The 16106-nt window shown below is 42.9% G+C and overlaps 1 protein-coding gene across 1 annotated transcript in view; it reads left to right on the forward strand.

Moving 5' to 3' along the window:
* Positions 1-16106, forward strand: part of SMAD7 (SMAD family member 7) — a 57355-nt gene that overhangs the window by 7680 nt on the left and 33569 nt on the right. Inside the window, exon 3 of the mRNA XM_058171075.1 lies at positions 6398-6472. Coding sequence (XP_058027058.1) covers positions 6398-6472 — 75 coding nt within the window. The remainder of the gene's footprint in view (positions 1-6397; positions 6473-16106) is intronic.

The raw sequence follows: 16106 nt of genomic DNA on the forward strand, positions 1-16106 counted from the left end.
CATTTTAGTTGTTATATTTGGTTTACAGATGATGAGAAAAAGGATGTTATCCATTTAGTTGTGTCTGATGACTCTTGATGACAACTGTGGGCCAGGTCTCTCCGCATCTTCTGATCTTGCACTACTTTCTTTGAGTTCAGCTCTGAGTTCAGTTCAACACTTGATAAGTGTCCACCCACTGTGTTCTTTGGCATACTAACTCTTCCAAACATCCTTCCTTTCTCCAGTCAATTCCCTCCCACGATATGGCCAGCATAAGTGAGATGCCTAGTTTCATGATTTTGCCTTCTAGTGACCTCTATCTGGTGTTCTATGCTCTCCGATACTTATTTGTTTGTCACCTTTGCTGTCCAAGGCTTACGTGTAAAAAGTTGGTTAAACTTTGTGGAGGTTTTAAGGAAAGCCTTTCCTTTTTTTAATTTTCCTTTTTACCAACAGCTGTCCCTGTACGGACATTCAAAAAAAGTATGGCCTGTAGCCAGCCACAATGGGGAGGCAGGGGAGAGAAGTAATGGCAGAAGGGGCTATCGGTTTTTGTTTTTTGGTAAAGATGCTAGGAATAAAACCTACGGGCAGGTGTTTACAAACCTCCCTCCTGCTGTACAAGCAGGCCCTGCTTCTCAGCTCAAAGGAGAGCAATATTTATTCAGTAGTGAATGATGTGTAAACAGTCAAAAGAAACCACAAACCTTGACAATGCCGGGTTTTTTGAAAGGAAAAGTTCTGCGTATCGGCTAATGGGAAGTGATTAATAGAGCCAGTCGGAAGTGTAAAAAAGGCAAAGGCGCTTCCGGAAGACTCCTTCTCTTCCTCGAAGCCCATTTGGCAGTGGAGCCCTGAACAGGAGACAAAAATAATTCATAAGTCTGTCACTGCAGGTGGTTATTATAACCTCTGACTCTCATCAAACTTCCTGTTTAATCAAGGCCATTGTGAGGAGAGCAAGTAAGGAAATTGTATGTCTTTTATTCTCTTGCAAATTTTGGGAGGGGGGTTTCTTTTTTTCCCCCCTTCCCCCCTCCCTTTGGGTACTTGAAACCCAAAGTGTGTTGCTCAAGAAATGGTTTGAATTCAGAGGAAGAGTTTTCTTTCTTTCTTTTTTTTCCCCCTGCATAGGAAAGGATTCAGGTTGCTGTAGTAGTAAGCCTGTTTTGAAGATTCAAAGTTCATTTCCGGAGCCGTTTTCTCTTTTTATAGAGTACTATTAACCATATGGAGGAATAGCCCACGTCCCCGGGCTCTATCTATGAAGGCCTTGTAGCAGTTAGCTCACAAATTTTTAACTATGCCCAGACACCAGTTATATTCAAATGGTGTGGATTTAATCAGCCCTTAATGCCAAAGTAGCAGTTGGTATGTGTCAAAAGGTGAATTTCGCATTCAGATAAGGAGAAAAAAGGGGTTTCAATCAAAGCTGCAATCAAAGCTGGCCTTTTGGTTTTCTTTTTTTTTTTTAAAGACTGGTTTCCAGAGCTTCAGGAAGTGTAGTAAATCTGAAAAGTTGTTGCTGTGTTATATATTTTCGAGTCAGGATATTTGAACCCCGTTGCAGCTATGCTCTTGAGTTTAGCAGTTCCGAACTGTTTCTCAATTTCAGGGGTTTTAAGATGGGTGGATTTCGTGGCTGGCTGGGGAATTCTGGGAGTTGAAGTCCACGCATCTTAAAAGTTGCTGAAGTTGAGAAGCGGTGTTTTAAAGCAGGGGTCTCCAACCTTGGTCCCTTTAAGACTTGTGAACTTTAACTCCCAGAGTCTGGAAGTTGAAGTCCACAAGTCTTAAAGGGACCAAGGTTGGAGACCCCTGCTTTAAAGTAAATGCATTTGTGACTTCATGTCTTCATGAGATTATCATCCATCTATCTATCTATCTGTCTGTCTGTCTGTCTATCTATCTATCTATCTACTATCTTATCTATCAATCATCTATATCTATCCTTATCTATCATCTATATCTATCACCTATCATCTACATCTCTCTCTCTCTCTCTCTCTCTCTCTCTCTCTCTCTCTGCATCCTGGCACAAGATACCATTACTGTCAGAAATGTTTTTAGATGAAGTGTTGAGTGAGGTGTTAGTCACTCTTAAATGCCTTATTCAGGATGACTTCTCGTGAACTCTTAAGAAAGCCATAACACTTAATTTAAGGAGTTTAATATTAGCAACTGTGGAGTCTAAACAGGATCATTTTCAGATACCAATAAGCGACTTGTCCAATGATTAAATCAGGAAATTTTTGTGAAAGATAGCCTCATCTGTCTGTATATTAACTGATTGCAGTGTGTATAGGAATAACTTAATGATCTGAATTGAGCCCAAAATTTCTTTTGCTACAACTTTGATCACGTGACCAGTCTTAAGTGTGAAAAATAGTCATAAGTCACTTTTTTCAGTGCCATTGTAACTTTGAACCGTCACTAAACGAATTGTTGTTAATCGAGGACTATCTATCTGTCTTGGTTAGAGGCCACTTTTGCGTCTGAAAGCAAGAAAAGCATTAAAATGAGAAGTGCACAACTAGATTTAATTCTTCCTATTGTAAGCCAATAACAAACCCATTGAATTAAGTCAAAATATTGTTGGGCATCGATTTGGCAATTTCTCTTTACCAAAATAGGCCTTCATCTCATTGAGGATAGTTGTTTCTACAAAATTCACTACAAAATTCTGTTCTTGAAATGGCAACTAGAGGACATCCAATATCGTCCTCCCCAATAATCAGCTCTTGTGAGATAAATAAAAATGGGGTATTTCCCCAAGATCAGGATGTTCTAAAAACTTGTAAAGAGGTTGTAAAATCTCAGGTTAATCGAATACAATATTCAAAGATGTGCAATTAAAATAGGTTTTTTTTTTTTTTAAAAAAAAAGAGAAGATAAGTAGTAAAACAGGATGGTAAATTATTATAACTATGCGCAGATGACCAAAGAGATAGCAGTGTGGTCTTTTTGGAAGGGGCAGAGAGACAAAATTGGTGCATGTATTTCCACATTATTGTGCATTTCCATTTCCCCCCATGATGGGTGAAATCTTGTCATGCTGTTACCTCATGTTTTCACTTTCACTGTTTTTACCTTGATGGTTTGGGGCGTTTTCGTTGGTTTCACTTTGATGCAAAAGCTGATTTTAAAAGCTGAACTAGCACCGTGTTACTCATGTGTAAGCCTGCCGTATCTGGCTGCTAAATTCTGGTCAGAAACCAGGGCAAAACAGAGACACAAAACTCTTTATCGTTTGCTTGCTGTCCAGTGATCTACAGATCTTGCAGCCCAGATCTAATAGATCTGCTTAGGTGAAAGTCTTAAAAGTCTTCTTTATATCATTAGGATCTGTCCTAGCGAATTTCACTATATGAGTCGTTGATGTTCTTCAAGGCATTCAGAATAGTACGCTTTAAATGATTTCATGTAAAGTTGCAAATGTAAAAATACATTGTGTGTGTGACATTGTGCTTGTTGGGGGTTACAAGTGATGAAATAGTTGAAGGGTGCAAAGTTAAAGGCGGCCTCAGGTGTCCAGGGAGAGGGGAATGACCAAGATGCGGGATGGAGCGTCATCGTATAAGCCCCACCCCTTTTGTGCATGTGACATCTGAAGAGGAGGAGCTACATTCCAATACTCCGTACAGCACTTTGTCTCTTCTCTTCCTCTCCCCCCCCCATACACCCACACACCTAATTTGCCCCTTGTTATGAGATGGCATTACCCAAACTGCCTCAATGAGGCCTAGATCCTTGGTTAAGGGAAGTCTCCAAACCAAAGCATTTGTCTGATGGCCACTTTCCCCCTTTGTTAAAGTTTTAATTATAAAATAGCTGTTTCCTTAGACCACTGAAATGCCACACATTGAGAAAGTCTACAGTATTTCACAAGTAACTCAATTTCCTGTATGTTCCATTGTTTTCAGTTTGATTAAGTGCATCCTGTTCAACTGTATATTCCTGTTCAGGGTTATACTTAACTCTGATAAAAAGGAGATTATGGAATGTGACGGGCATTAAAAAGTGGGTTCTTTCCATATCTGTGAAAGAAGGGATGCAATTATTGGAAAAATAATTTTCGGTTGTTTAAAAATAGGCCGTTCTAAAGAACGTATCTCTCTTCCGACAGGTTGTTCAAATTTACGTAGCCATATTGACCAAGTGCCAGCGGTTTTTGGCTGGGCAGAGCGATAGATTCAACTTATAATTTATGTATTTTTCCTGGCCTCAGCTTTAAAAGATTACACTTTCCAATGATTTGATGGGGAAGCATATTTGGGGTAGGATAGAGAGAATAAGTTGACCATACTTTAACACAGGGGTCTCCAACCTTGGCAACTTTAAGACTTGTGGACTTCAACTCCCAGAATTCAAAGCTGGCTGAGGAACTCTGGGAGTTGAAGTCCACAAGTCTTAAAGTTGCCAAGGTTGGAGACTCCTGCTTTAACATATAGGGAGAGGGGCAATTCTCAGCGAAACACAGGCCCGTCTTTGATTTATGACCACAATTGAGCCCCAAATTTCTGTTGTTGAGTTTTGCCCTATTTTACGACCTTTCTAGCCACCGTTATTAAGTGAATCACAACAGTTGTTAAGTTAGTAACACGGTTGTTAAGTGCTTCCCCACTGACTTTGCTTGTCAGAAGGTCGCAAAAAGGGATCACTTGACCCCAGCAACTGTCACATGTACGAGTCAGTTGCCAAGCGTTTGAATTTTGATCACGTGACCGTGGGGAGGTTGCAACAGTCGTGTGGGTCATAAGTCACTCTTTTTTCAGAGCCATTGTAACCTTGAACGGACACTAAATGAACGGTTGTAAATCGAGGACTGAAGGGTCTCAGTGGCTCAGCGGCTAAGTCGCTGAGCTTGTCGATTGGAAGGTCGGCAGTTCAGCGGTTTGAATCCCTAGTGCCGTGTAATGGGGTAAGCTCCCGTTACTTGTCCCAGCTTCTGCCAACCTAGCAGTTTGAAAGCACGTAAAAAATGCAAGTAGAAAAATAGGGACCACCTTTGGTAGGAAGGTAACAGTGTTCCGCCAAGCATTGAGTGATGCCAGCCACATGACTACGGAGACGTCTTTGGACAGCGCTGGCTCTTCGTCTTTGAAATGGAGATGAGCACCGCCCCCTAGAGTCGGGAACGACTAGCACATATCTGCGAGGGGAACCTTTACCTTTACCTTAAGTCGAGGAATACCTATATATCAGTGGTGGGATTCAGCCAGTTCGCACCACTTCGGGAGAATCGGTTGTTAACTTTCTGAGCAGTTTGGTGAACTGGTTGTTGGAAGAAATCATTAAGCCCCCCCCCATCTCCCCCCTCCCCAGTAAGTTTTTTAATTTGCATTTTAAATTGTATATTGTATTGCCTGTTTTTTATTTTGCCTGTACACCGCCCTGAGTCCTTCGGGAGAAGGGCGGTATAAAAATCAAATAAATAATAATAATAAGGCAGAGAACCGGTTGTTAAATTATTTGAATCCCACCACTGATATATATATTTCTTTTAAGGAGAACAGAATGAAACATCTTTGGCAATATGTTTTCTTTTCAGCCATCCGGCTTGGCTGAGTTTCTCAATTTGACAGGCCGTACGGTAGCCATGAAAATTCCTTCTGGATTTCTCAGCTTTGGTTCAGCAAATTGGAATTCGGTCGCCGGGGTTGACCAAGAAAACAAAACCAGTTGAACTGAAGAAAAGGGGTTGTGCATTGGGAGGGAGGATGACTTGCAGCCAGTCTATAATCTTCCTCTCTTTGACTAATGATGGAGCAGACGAGGGTTCGGTGTTGCATGAAACATAGCTCTGTGCAGACAATTAGTAATCGCTTCCTAGTAAACTCTGTGGAATATTGCTTCATTTAGCTAGAGACCTCCTTGTATTGGGCTTTAAACAGGGGTGGGCTTCAAAAATTTTAGCAAGGGGTTCTCTGCCCGGTTGCTGGATGGGCGTGGCCATTGTGGGCGTGGCCTAGTTGGCCTCCTGCACCACAGCGGGGGGGCGGTGGTGGATGTTTTTGCCCTCCCCAGGCTCTGGAGGCTTTCTTTGAGCCTCCGGGAGGGCGAAACCAGCCTCCCCATACTCCAGAGGGCCTCTGGAGGCCGAAGTGGGCCCATTTCTGGCCTTCACGAACTTCTGGTAGACCCATTTTTCGCCCTCTCCAAGCCTCAGTGCACTCCCTGCACTTACCTGCATGCAAAACGGGCCGCGTGGGGACTCCTGGGAGGGCGGGACGGGGTGGGGTGGGCAGAGCCAGCCAGAAGTGAGATTTGGTGGTTCTCCGAACTGCACAGAATCTTAGCTAGAGGTTCTCCCGAACCCCTGCGAACCCCCAGCAGCCCAACCCTGGCTTTAAAGTATTGGGGAGGGAGTCAGCGTCATGTCATACTTATTTCTCCATTCGTTTTTGTCTTATAGCGAGTTGTCCAGAGTCTGTGCCTTCTTCCACCGAAACGAGGGGAACTAATTTTCTGGCCCCTGAGGGGCTCGCAGGTAAGACTCAAGATCTCTTCTGTGCCCCTTTTGTTGTTGTATGTTTTTTTTTCCCCTCACAAAGGAGGTTGGACCTCTGGAACAGTGTTTCCTAACCTTGGCAACTTTTAACATAGGTGGACTTCAATTCCCAGAATTCCTCAGCCAGCCATGATTCTGGCTGGAGAATTCTAGGAGTTGAAAGTCCAACTACCTTAAAGTTGGTAAGATGGGGAAATGCTACTCTAGGGCAGGGGTCTGCAAACTTGGCTCTTTTAAGACTTGTGGACTTCAACTCCCAGAGTTCCTCAGCCAGCTTTGCTTCGCTTAAAAGAGCCAAGTTTGCAGACCCCTGCTCTAGGGCAGTGTTTCTTAACTGGGTTGGCTCTAGGATAGGTGGGCTTCAACCTCCCAGCTGGCTGGGGAATTCTGGGAGTTGTAGTCCATGCATCTTAAAAGTAGACACAGTTGAGAAACTTGATGGCTCTTTGCCACCTAGTTGTGAATCTGTGTTGTAAGCAGCATCCTGATATAACCCCTGTTGCCTGGTAGAATAGATCTAATGCTTTTCCAGGAATGAAAATCTTAGCAGGAGTTTTCCCTCGGGGGCTAGAAATTTTGGAAGTGGTGGTTGTGCCATCTGTGGACATCGGGGGTTGGACAGCTGTTGTATGTTCACCAGTGTTGGGAATGAAGAGAAAGTCGAGCTAATGAAGTGTGTAAGCACGCTGAAGGATCTCACCAACGAGCAGATGTGGAATGGATGGATTGTTGTGCAGAATTTCCCCTGTTTTTCAGACATAAATCAGTCTGCATTTTCCTTGTGATTTGAAATCCTCTGTTGCATTTTCATAAAAGGTTGCAAATAGGTCACAGTTATTTTGCATTTTCTGCTAGAAGTCTCGTTTCCCCCACAGCCCCATATCGGAAAATCTTCCAGTTTATAAGAATGTGTGTGATAATCTAGCCTCAAGAGAATAATTACCTTGGATGTTCCAGATTTTGATTATTTCTGAGCATTTTTAAATGTGTTGCACTTTAGTTCTACAGGCCAGGAACAGGAGTAAGGGTTTTTCAAGTTTTGGTTTTTTGTAGCGTGGTCTGTCTTCTTTCCATTTTGTTTCATTAAACAATTCTACTCCTCCCAGCATCCTTAGCAAAAAAATAGCCTTTCCTGGGAATGCTGGGAACCAGGGGTGAAATCTAAAAATTTTCCCTACCTGTTCTGTGGGCGTGGCTTAATTGGTGGGCGTGGCTTGGTGGTCAGGTGACTGAATGGGCATGGCCAATGATAATAAAAAATAATAAAAATAATAAACAAAGTATACAAAACTTGGGAGCGCACCAGTCTACCTTCTTTAAAAATAGAGGCACTGGTCTACTAATCGCCTTTTTTTCGGAGCGCGCCGGTCTACCTTCTTTAAAAATAGAGGCACTACAGCACTGATCAGCTGTGGCCCTTTGAAATGCCGCAGCAGTCATTTAAGGCTGTTTGCAGCTATATCACCACCGAGAGCTTCAGGGACAGAGAAGAAGAACAGCGAGGCATGGGTGGTGGTGGTGGGAAGGATTTTTCCTACCGGTTCTCCAAACTACCCGCCCCGCGCAATCCGGTCAGAATCGGGAGCATTTCACCCCTGCTGGGAACTGTAGTTCATCAACATCTGGCCTGGCCTCCGATTGCACGGCTGTAAGACCGAGTTTTACCAGCTGTGGAATTAAGTTGGTCATATATCACATTTCTGGTCTTACAAGCTACTATCTGTCCTCCGTCGTCGAGAGCTGTATGGGAGCCTAGACAAAGATGCTGGTAGGCTGGCAAGCACCACAGTTCCGCTGAAGGCAACGTCTGCCTAGGTGATTTATGCACAGAGAGCTAAATTATAGACTGTCCACTGTTAACAGGGTGTGCCAGAGCAGGCTCCTGCTTTTTTTGCAAGTTTGCAAGTTGAGGCTGGCTTCTGGTGATTAAGGTTTTGGGTGTAAGGCGTTTTTGGTGGCTTGCAATTTAATCTGGGAATGGCTGATCTTCGGAGGAGGAGAAGAACTTGGAAAAAAAGAACATTTTAAGATTAGCCCCGCCCCGAGAAGCACCATACTGGCTGGGGGTAATGGGGGGTGGGATTCTGGGAGCTGAAGTCCACATGTATAAAGTTTTGAGAAACGCTACTCTAGAGCAGGGGTCTCCAACCTTGGCAACTTTAAGCCTGGTGGACTGGCTGGGGCATTCTGGGAGTTGAAGTCCACCAGGTTTAAAGTTGCCAAGGTTGTGAAGACCCCTGCTCTACAGAGGAACCCTTGAACAGCCAACCAACCCTCATCCCACAGGAAGGCCTTGTAGCTTTCCCGTTTTCCTCCTGGTTGATGCAGCGTGCAAACCCTTAATAGCTTTTTTGCTTAGTGCCCCAAAAAATACTCGTTTGGACTTGCGCACCTATTGAAAGTTAGTTTTCTTTGGCCGAGAGGAATCCGGTGTTGGATTTATACAAGATCCGTACTCCCATTCATTAGTTTACAACTGGAATGCGGGAAGACTATCCTTCCCCCCCCATCTCCCCCCTCCCCAGTAAGTGCGCTCCACATTTGTGTGTCTTGTTTGTATGTGCGGGTTTTTCAGTCTTTTAAGAATTGCTTTCAGCGGTGGCTTGTGTTTATGTGAATCTTGTTTGCTTTCCAGCCCCCCCAATGTAATATATACCCCTCCGCGTGTTATTTGAGAGGAGATGATTCTGCATGTTCAAAGGCAGCTAATAAGAATTAATCAGAAGGCAAGGAAAAAAAGAAGTGTAAGGTTTTCCATCACTCGCTTTAAAAAAACATGGATTCCCTTTCAACTTTCTTGAAACAAGAGTTGTGTAGAAGAAAGTTAAGGGGCGGGGAGGGAAAACTCTACCAAAAAAAGAAGAAATCAGGCTGTACAATAAGAATGCTTCAATAGTTGAAAAAGGAGAGGGGGAGAAAAAAAAATGAAATATGCCAGAGGGTGGGGCTCAGTTCCGCAGGATACCACATGAAATGAGCAAACGAAGACTTTAGCTTTTTAAAAGGAGCCTCTTTTTTAAAAGGTTTGTGAATTCGATAACATCTCGGGCTGTCTGGTCTGCTGCCGAAAAAGGAAAGAAGGGTGGGGATTTTGGGGGCAGCAGGAAATCGCATTGCTCGCCTGGTTAGCAGAATGCTTTCTTAAGAGAGAAGCCTTAGATAACTTCTCCGGGAGGGAAAAAGACAAAAAATAGTAATAATAAATAATAAAGATGTTTTTCTCTGAAAGTTTTCATCCTTGCAGTTGTTTTTTAATCTCCTCTCTCCGGATTCTGGAGGGTCTTTGTCAAATTTGGTGTTTCTTGTAGAGAGCCTAGAATGAACCCAACCCAACCTAATACGCTTAATGATACTTTTGCAAGTATGTTTAATGAAGAGGAAGGATTGTTTTCACGGACCAAAGAAAAGAATTCTGATAAATTTGGAACAATTCTTGAATTTTTATTTAATTTATTTAATTTAATTTTTATACCGCCCTTCTCCCGAAGGACTCAGGGCGGTGTACAGGCAAAATAAAACCAACAATACAAATATACACAATTTAAATACCCTTAAAAAACTTATTCAAAATTAGCCTGATGTTAAAAATCATCGTCAATTAAAACCCCATTTAAAATTGGTAAAATTCCCTTTTAAGATCCAATTAAGCCAGCCCTGCGCGAATAAAAAGATGGGTCTTCAGTTCGCGACGGAATGTCCGAAGGTCAGGTATTTGACGTAAACCAGGGGGAAGCTCGTTCCAGAGAGTGGGAGCCCCCACAGAGAAGGCCCTTCCCCTGGGGGCCGCCAGCCGACATTGTTTGGCGGACGGCACCCTGAGAAGTCCCTCTCTATGGGAGCGTACGGGTCGGTGGGAGGCATGTGGTAACAGCAGGCGGTCCCGTAAGTACCCAGGTCCTAAGCCATGGAGCGCTTTAAAGGTCGTAACCAACACCTTAAAGTGCACTCGAAAGGCCACAGGCAGCCAGTGCAGTCTGCGCAGGAGCGGTGTTACATGGGAGCTACGCGTAGCTCCCTCTATCACCCGCGCAGCTGCATTCTGGACTAACTGAAGCCTCCGAGTGCACTTCAAGGGGAGCCCCATGTAGAGAGCATTACATGTTTGCCTAGCTAGAAAGACAAGTAAGAAGCATTCGCAACTTTGAGGTTTTCTGTTTTAAAATGTAGGACTTGGGATCGCACCAGTCAAGATTTTACATAGGAGTTCTTTTGATGAACGTATCTTTTCTTTTATGTACACTGAGAGCATATGCACCAAGACAAATTCCTTGTGTGTCCAATCACACTTGGCCAATAAAATTCTATTCTATTCTATTCTATTCTAAAGTGCTAAATGTTCATTGACTCTTGACTTTTCTTTTCTTTTCTTTTTGCCTTTGCACCCCTGAGATAGCTTGCTGGAAAGTGGATTTTTTTTTTTTAAATGAGCGGTTATCGGACATCTGGGCTGCTTTTATCTGCAATGAAAAGTTGTAATAACTTACTGAAGTTTAAATAGGGGATGAGTTAGTGAAAGTAAACATTCCTCTCCCCCTTCTTTTTTCTCCTTTCCCCTGCTTCTTTCCTCTTTCATATGTTTTTGAAGTGGGTAAGAAACTGCCTTTTCTGAATTGGCCGCGTTCTGAATTGCAACCAGATCTCTTGATAAAGGTCCCATGCTTGCCTTTGCTACAAATGCCAACCTGGGAAATAAAAAGAAATCTCGTTTATGCTGCAAATCGGATGTGCTCTCTTTATCAACAACCCCTTAGATCAGGGGCTTTCAACCTTGGTAACTTTAAGCCTGGTGGACTTCAACTCCCAGAACTCCCCAGCCAGCTTTGCTTAAAGTTGCCAAGGTTGGAGGCCCCTGCCTTTAGATGACTTTCCGGAATATTCCTGCATCTTTTTTGAGGATTAAGGCTTGTAGACTATCTACAGTTAGAGAATGTGGGTTTGTAGATTCTCTATAGTTGAACACATGTTTGGTTTTCTCATAAACAGGTCTGTGCCTTGTAGTCTGAATAAATTGGCCTTTTTTTTTTTTATTTATTTGCATTTATATCCCGCCCTTCTCCGAAGACTCAGGGCGGCTTACACTATGTCACGCAATAGTCTGACTATATACAAAGTCAACTTATTGCCCCCCAACAATCTGGGTCCTCATTTTACCTACCTTATAAAGGATGGAAGGCTGAGTCAACCTTCATTGCATACAGGTGGTTCTCGACTTAACGATCACAAACTAAACCCAAAATTTCTGTAGTTGAGTTTTATGACCTATTTTACGACCTTCCTTGCCACAGTTGTTCGGTGAATCACTGCCTACGGTTGGTTAGTAACCCAGTAAGTGAATCAGGCTTCCCCATCGACTTCGTCAGCAATGGTCGTAAATATGAGCCCGTTGCCAAGCATCCTGAATTTTGATCCGGTGACCACGGGGATGCTGCTAAGGTCGTAAGTGTGAAAAGCGGTCGTATGTGGCTTTTTTCAGTGCCGTTGTAACTTCGAATGGTCACTAAACGAACTGTTGTAAGTCGAGAACTACCTGTATGTATGGAAGAAGGTATTTGAGCTTTTGGAGGGCAGACACTCTCGTAGCTGAACGCCATTTGAAGAATTCAGAGAAAAGCTGGTGTTTTTTTGATGCTTGATAGATAGATTGATAGATAGATAGATAGATAGATAGATAGATAGATAGATAGATAGATAGATAGATAGATAGATAGATAGATAGATAGATATGGATGGACAGATAGATAGACAGACAGACAGACAGATATGGATGGATGGATGGATAGATAGATAGATATGGATGGACAGATAGATAGACAGATATGGATGGATGGATAGATAGATATAGGTAGATAATAGATGATTGATCGATAGACAACTAGATAGAGATGGATGTATAGAGAGACAGACAGACAGCCTTTATTGTCATTTTTTACTGTAGGCACACTAGCACACATTAAAAATGAAATTCTGTGGCCTGCTCTCAAAAGTGTACACATGCATAACACATACACATGCTGTATACATAACATGTGTAGGTGTGTATGGGTGTGTATACACACACACACACACACACATTCATATAAATAATTACATATATTAATCACTGTCCATCTTCAATACATATCGGAAAGAGGGAGCTTTGAGAGAAGAATAAGAGGAATTTTGCTCTGTTTTATGGGACTGAGCGGATTCTCTAGGAAGACGATGTCCAGAGGATGCGTGTGGGTGATCTGCTTTAGAAGGACAAGCAAAAGAGACCAGCTGCTTTTGAAAATATCCAACCTGACCTTGTCCTTCACTTGTTCCGTTAGCTGTTGTTCTCCATCCTGGCTTGATTGAAGAAGCTGTGGACTTCCGGCCAATGAATGAAGCTCAGTTCAGGATGGGAAGAGTAAAAGGACTGGAGTTCAGGGAGGACTGGGTTCCTTTTGGCTGGAGAAAAGAAAAGGAGTGTGAAAATAGAATGGAATGGAATGGAATAGAATAGAATTTTTTATTGGACACGCAAGGAATTTGTCTTGGTGCATAAGCTCGCAGTGTACATAAAAGATACCTTCATCAAGGTACAACACTTACAACACTTAATGATAGTCATAGGGTACAAATTTAACAATGATACATCACATAATGATAGTCAGATACAGGTAGTCCTCAACTTAATGACCACAATTGAGCCCCAAATGTTTGTTGCTAAGTGAGACATTTGTTAAAGTGAATTTTGCTCCCTTTTACGACCTTCCTTGCCACTGTTGAGTCCCTGCAGTTGTTAAACTACTAACACGGTGGTTATGTGAATCTGGTTTCCCAAATTGACTTTGCTGGTCAGAAGGTCACCAAAAGGGATCACATGATGCTACCACGGTCATAAACGTGAATCAGTCTGAATTTTGTCCATGTGACGCTGCAACGGTCGTAAGTGTGAAACATGCTCTTTGTCACTTTTTTCCAGTGCTGGTGTAACTTCGAGCGGTTGCAAGTCGAGGACTACCTGTGTATATTGAGAGAAGGGGAGGAAGGAGGGTGGAATGTCAGAACTTTAATCCTTGTAGTGGGGGTCTTCAGAAAGGACCGGTTCCTGCAGCAATGACCTTTAATTCACTCCCTGATGCTCTTTTCATGTCATCTGGCCCGCTTGGAAAAATAAACGGGGAAGGAAATAGGTGGGAGGAGAAGGAACTTGGGCAGACCAGCCAAACTGAATTCCTAGGAGCGAGTTTCACTCTTGTTTTCTTAATGGAGCATCTTCCAAAAGGTTAAAACCTCAAATTGAGAAGAAGGGGGGGGTGGGGAGAGGAAAAAAATGGGGTGGAATTTGCGGCTTGGATCTGTTCCTTCCCCCCCCCCCCCACCCTTTCTCCCTTAATCCTGTCCTCCTGGGGTAAATCATTCTCGGCTAACCTTTCCCTCCCTCATTCATTCAATGCCTGCTTTATGTCTTCGGAGCAGGAATGGATAATGTTTACAGTGCTGTCCAGAGCCAGTGCTATGGGGGGAGATTCCTAGGTTGCAGTGACCTCCCATGCTTGTGTGAGGGGGGCAGAAAGGAGGGTATCTTATCCTGGTTAAAAAAACAGCAGGCCACGTCCTGAATATCTGAGCTTCTTCTAACCTGGAGAAAGTCATAGTCGCCATTACAGTCCCTGCGATTTGTTAATTTAGTGAAGTGAATCCCGGTGGACTTTTGCTTTGTCAGAGGGTCGCAAAAGGGGACCACATGACCCCGGGACACTGTAACCGTCATAAATATAAGTCAGTTGCCGAGGGTCCTGAGTTTTGATCATGTAACCATGAGGATGTGGCAGTGGTTGTAAGGGTGAAACATGGTCGCAGATCACCTTTTTTTTTGTGCTGCCGTTGTAACTTTGAGCAGTCACTAAATGAACAGTTGTAAATCGAGGACTGTTTGTATTCACCAACAACTCTCCAACGGCTTTATGAATTAGCTTTGCACCCTCTTGAGTATTTGGCTTGTAGACCAGTTATGCTTGCGCGCATATTTGTTTTCCCACGAAGCTGTGCCCTGTGCATTGTTTGAAGCCGGCCTGCCTTTTCTCCTGCAAATATAAATTCAGTATTTTATTCCCAAGCAAGGTTGGAGGAAGGTTATCTAGCCATCTGGTGCATGCAGAGGAACGGCTTCAAATTTTAGCAATGCCTGAATGGGCGGGAGTTATTTTATCAAGATTGTTTGCAGCCATTCCGTGTTAATGCTTACATTTCCAGTGGCGTGTTCCCATTGTACTTCAAATTACATCCCAGTCTCGTTTGAGTTATTTAGCAGCGTGGAGTCCAGTTGAATATCTCCAGTCATCAGGAGTTGAGTTGAAACTTGACATTTCCCCGGGGGTAGGAAAGACTTGTCAGAATTACTTGGAGTAGGGGGAGATTTTCTTTTAAAAATATTTTTACATATCAGGGAGTTCATCACCTGCTACTGTTCCTTGTAGCTATATTAATAAGATGAGTGAGATGCTGGAGAAAGCAACCTTGGGAGTATTACGACAGGCGGTGATGTCACTCTGGGCAAATGAGGACAGTTGGAAGTGAGGATAATAAAGCTAGGTCGATGTAAATGAGTAAGCTTTCCATGGGCACAATTGTTTTTTTAATCTTACTCCCCTCTTGTTTTGTGAGATACCAAAACCTCAACGCTGGTTTCATGTAGCTCGAAAGTTGCACCTGCTCTATCCAGCATAATGTCTTACTCTTAAAATACTCTTTAGAATAGAATAGAATAGAATAGAATAGAATAGAATAGAATAGAATAGAATAGAATAGAATAGAATTTTTTATTGGCCAAGTGTGATTGGACACACAAGGAATTTGTCTTGGTGCATACGCTCTCAGTGTACATAAAAGAAAAGATACCTTTATCAAGGTACAATACTTACAACACTTAATGATAGTCATATGTTAAGTCATTTATTTGTTAAGGCAGGAAAAAAATTACAGCTGGATCTCAACTTACGACCACCATTGAGACCAAAAATTTACGTTGCTAAGTGAGACAGTTAAGGGAGTTCCCCATCCTGCTTTTATGACCTCTCTTGCTACAGTTGGTAAGTGAATCTGGTTTCTCATTGCCTTTGCTTGTCAGAAGGTCACAAAAGGGGATCGCGCCATCATAAATCCATGCCAGTTGCCCAGAGTCCAATCATGCAATCATGGTTGCTGCAATGGTTCTAAGCGTGAAAAACAGTCGCTTTTTTCAGTGTTGCAACTTTGAACGGTTGTAAAGCGAGGATTACCTCCACGTCTCATGAAGTGAAGATCTATTGCAACCTGGTGTCTCTGGCTTACAGATCGGCTCAGGCAATTGCATAGCTTTAATTATTCTTCCATTCACTTCTTTTTCCTTTTTTTATAAGAAACTTCTGAAGAGCGGGTGGTTGGTTGGTTGGTTGTCTTTCATTATGAGATGGAAAGTAATTCTGGAAAAATCCTGTCTGACTTTTGATCCTTGCTGGGCCCATTATGAAGAGATAAACATTCATCTTCCTTGACTGTCTGTGTCTCTTCACCATAATTTCCTTTCTCCCCCCCCCCCACCTCCATTCCTGGCTACCACATGGGTAGTGGAGATTGCTATGTGTCCAGCTCTCCAATTCAGCATGGG

The sequence above is a fragment of the Ahaetulla prasina genome, chromosome 2 (genome assembly GCF_028640845.1).
Source record: "Ahaetulla prasina isolate Xishuangbanna chromosome 2, ASM2864084v1, whole genome shotgun sequence".
Classification (NCBI taxonomy): Eukaryota; Metazoa; Chordata; class Lepidosauria; order Squamata; family Colubridae; genus Ahaetulla; species Ahaetulla prasina.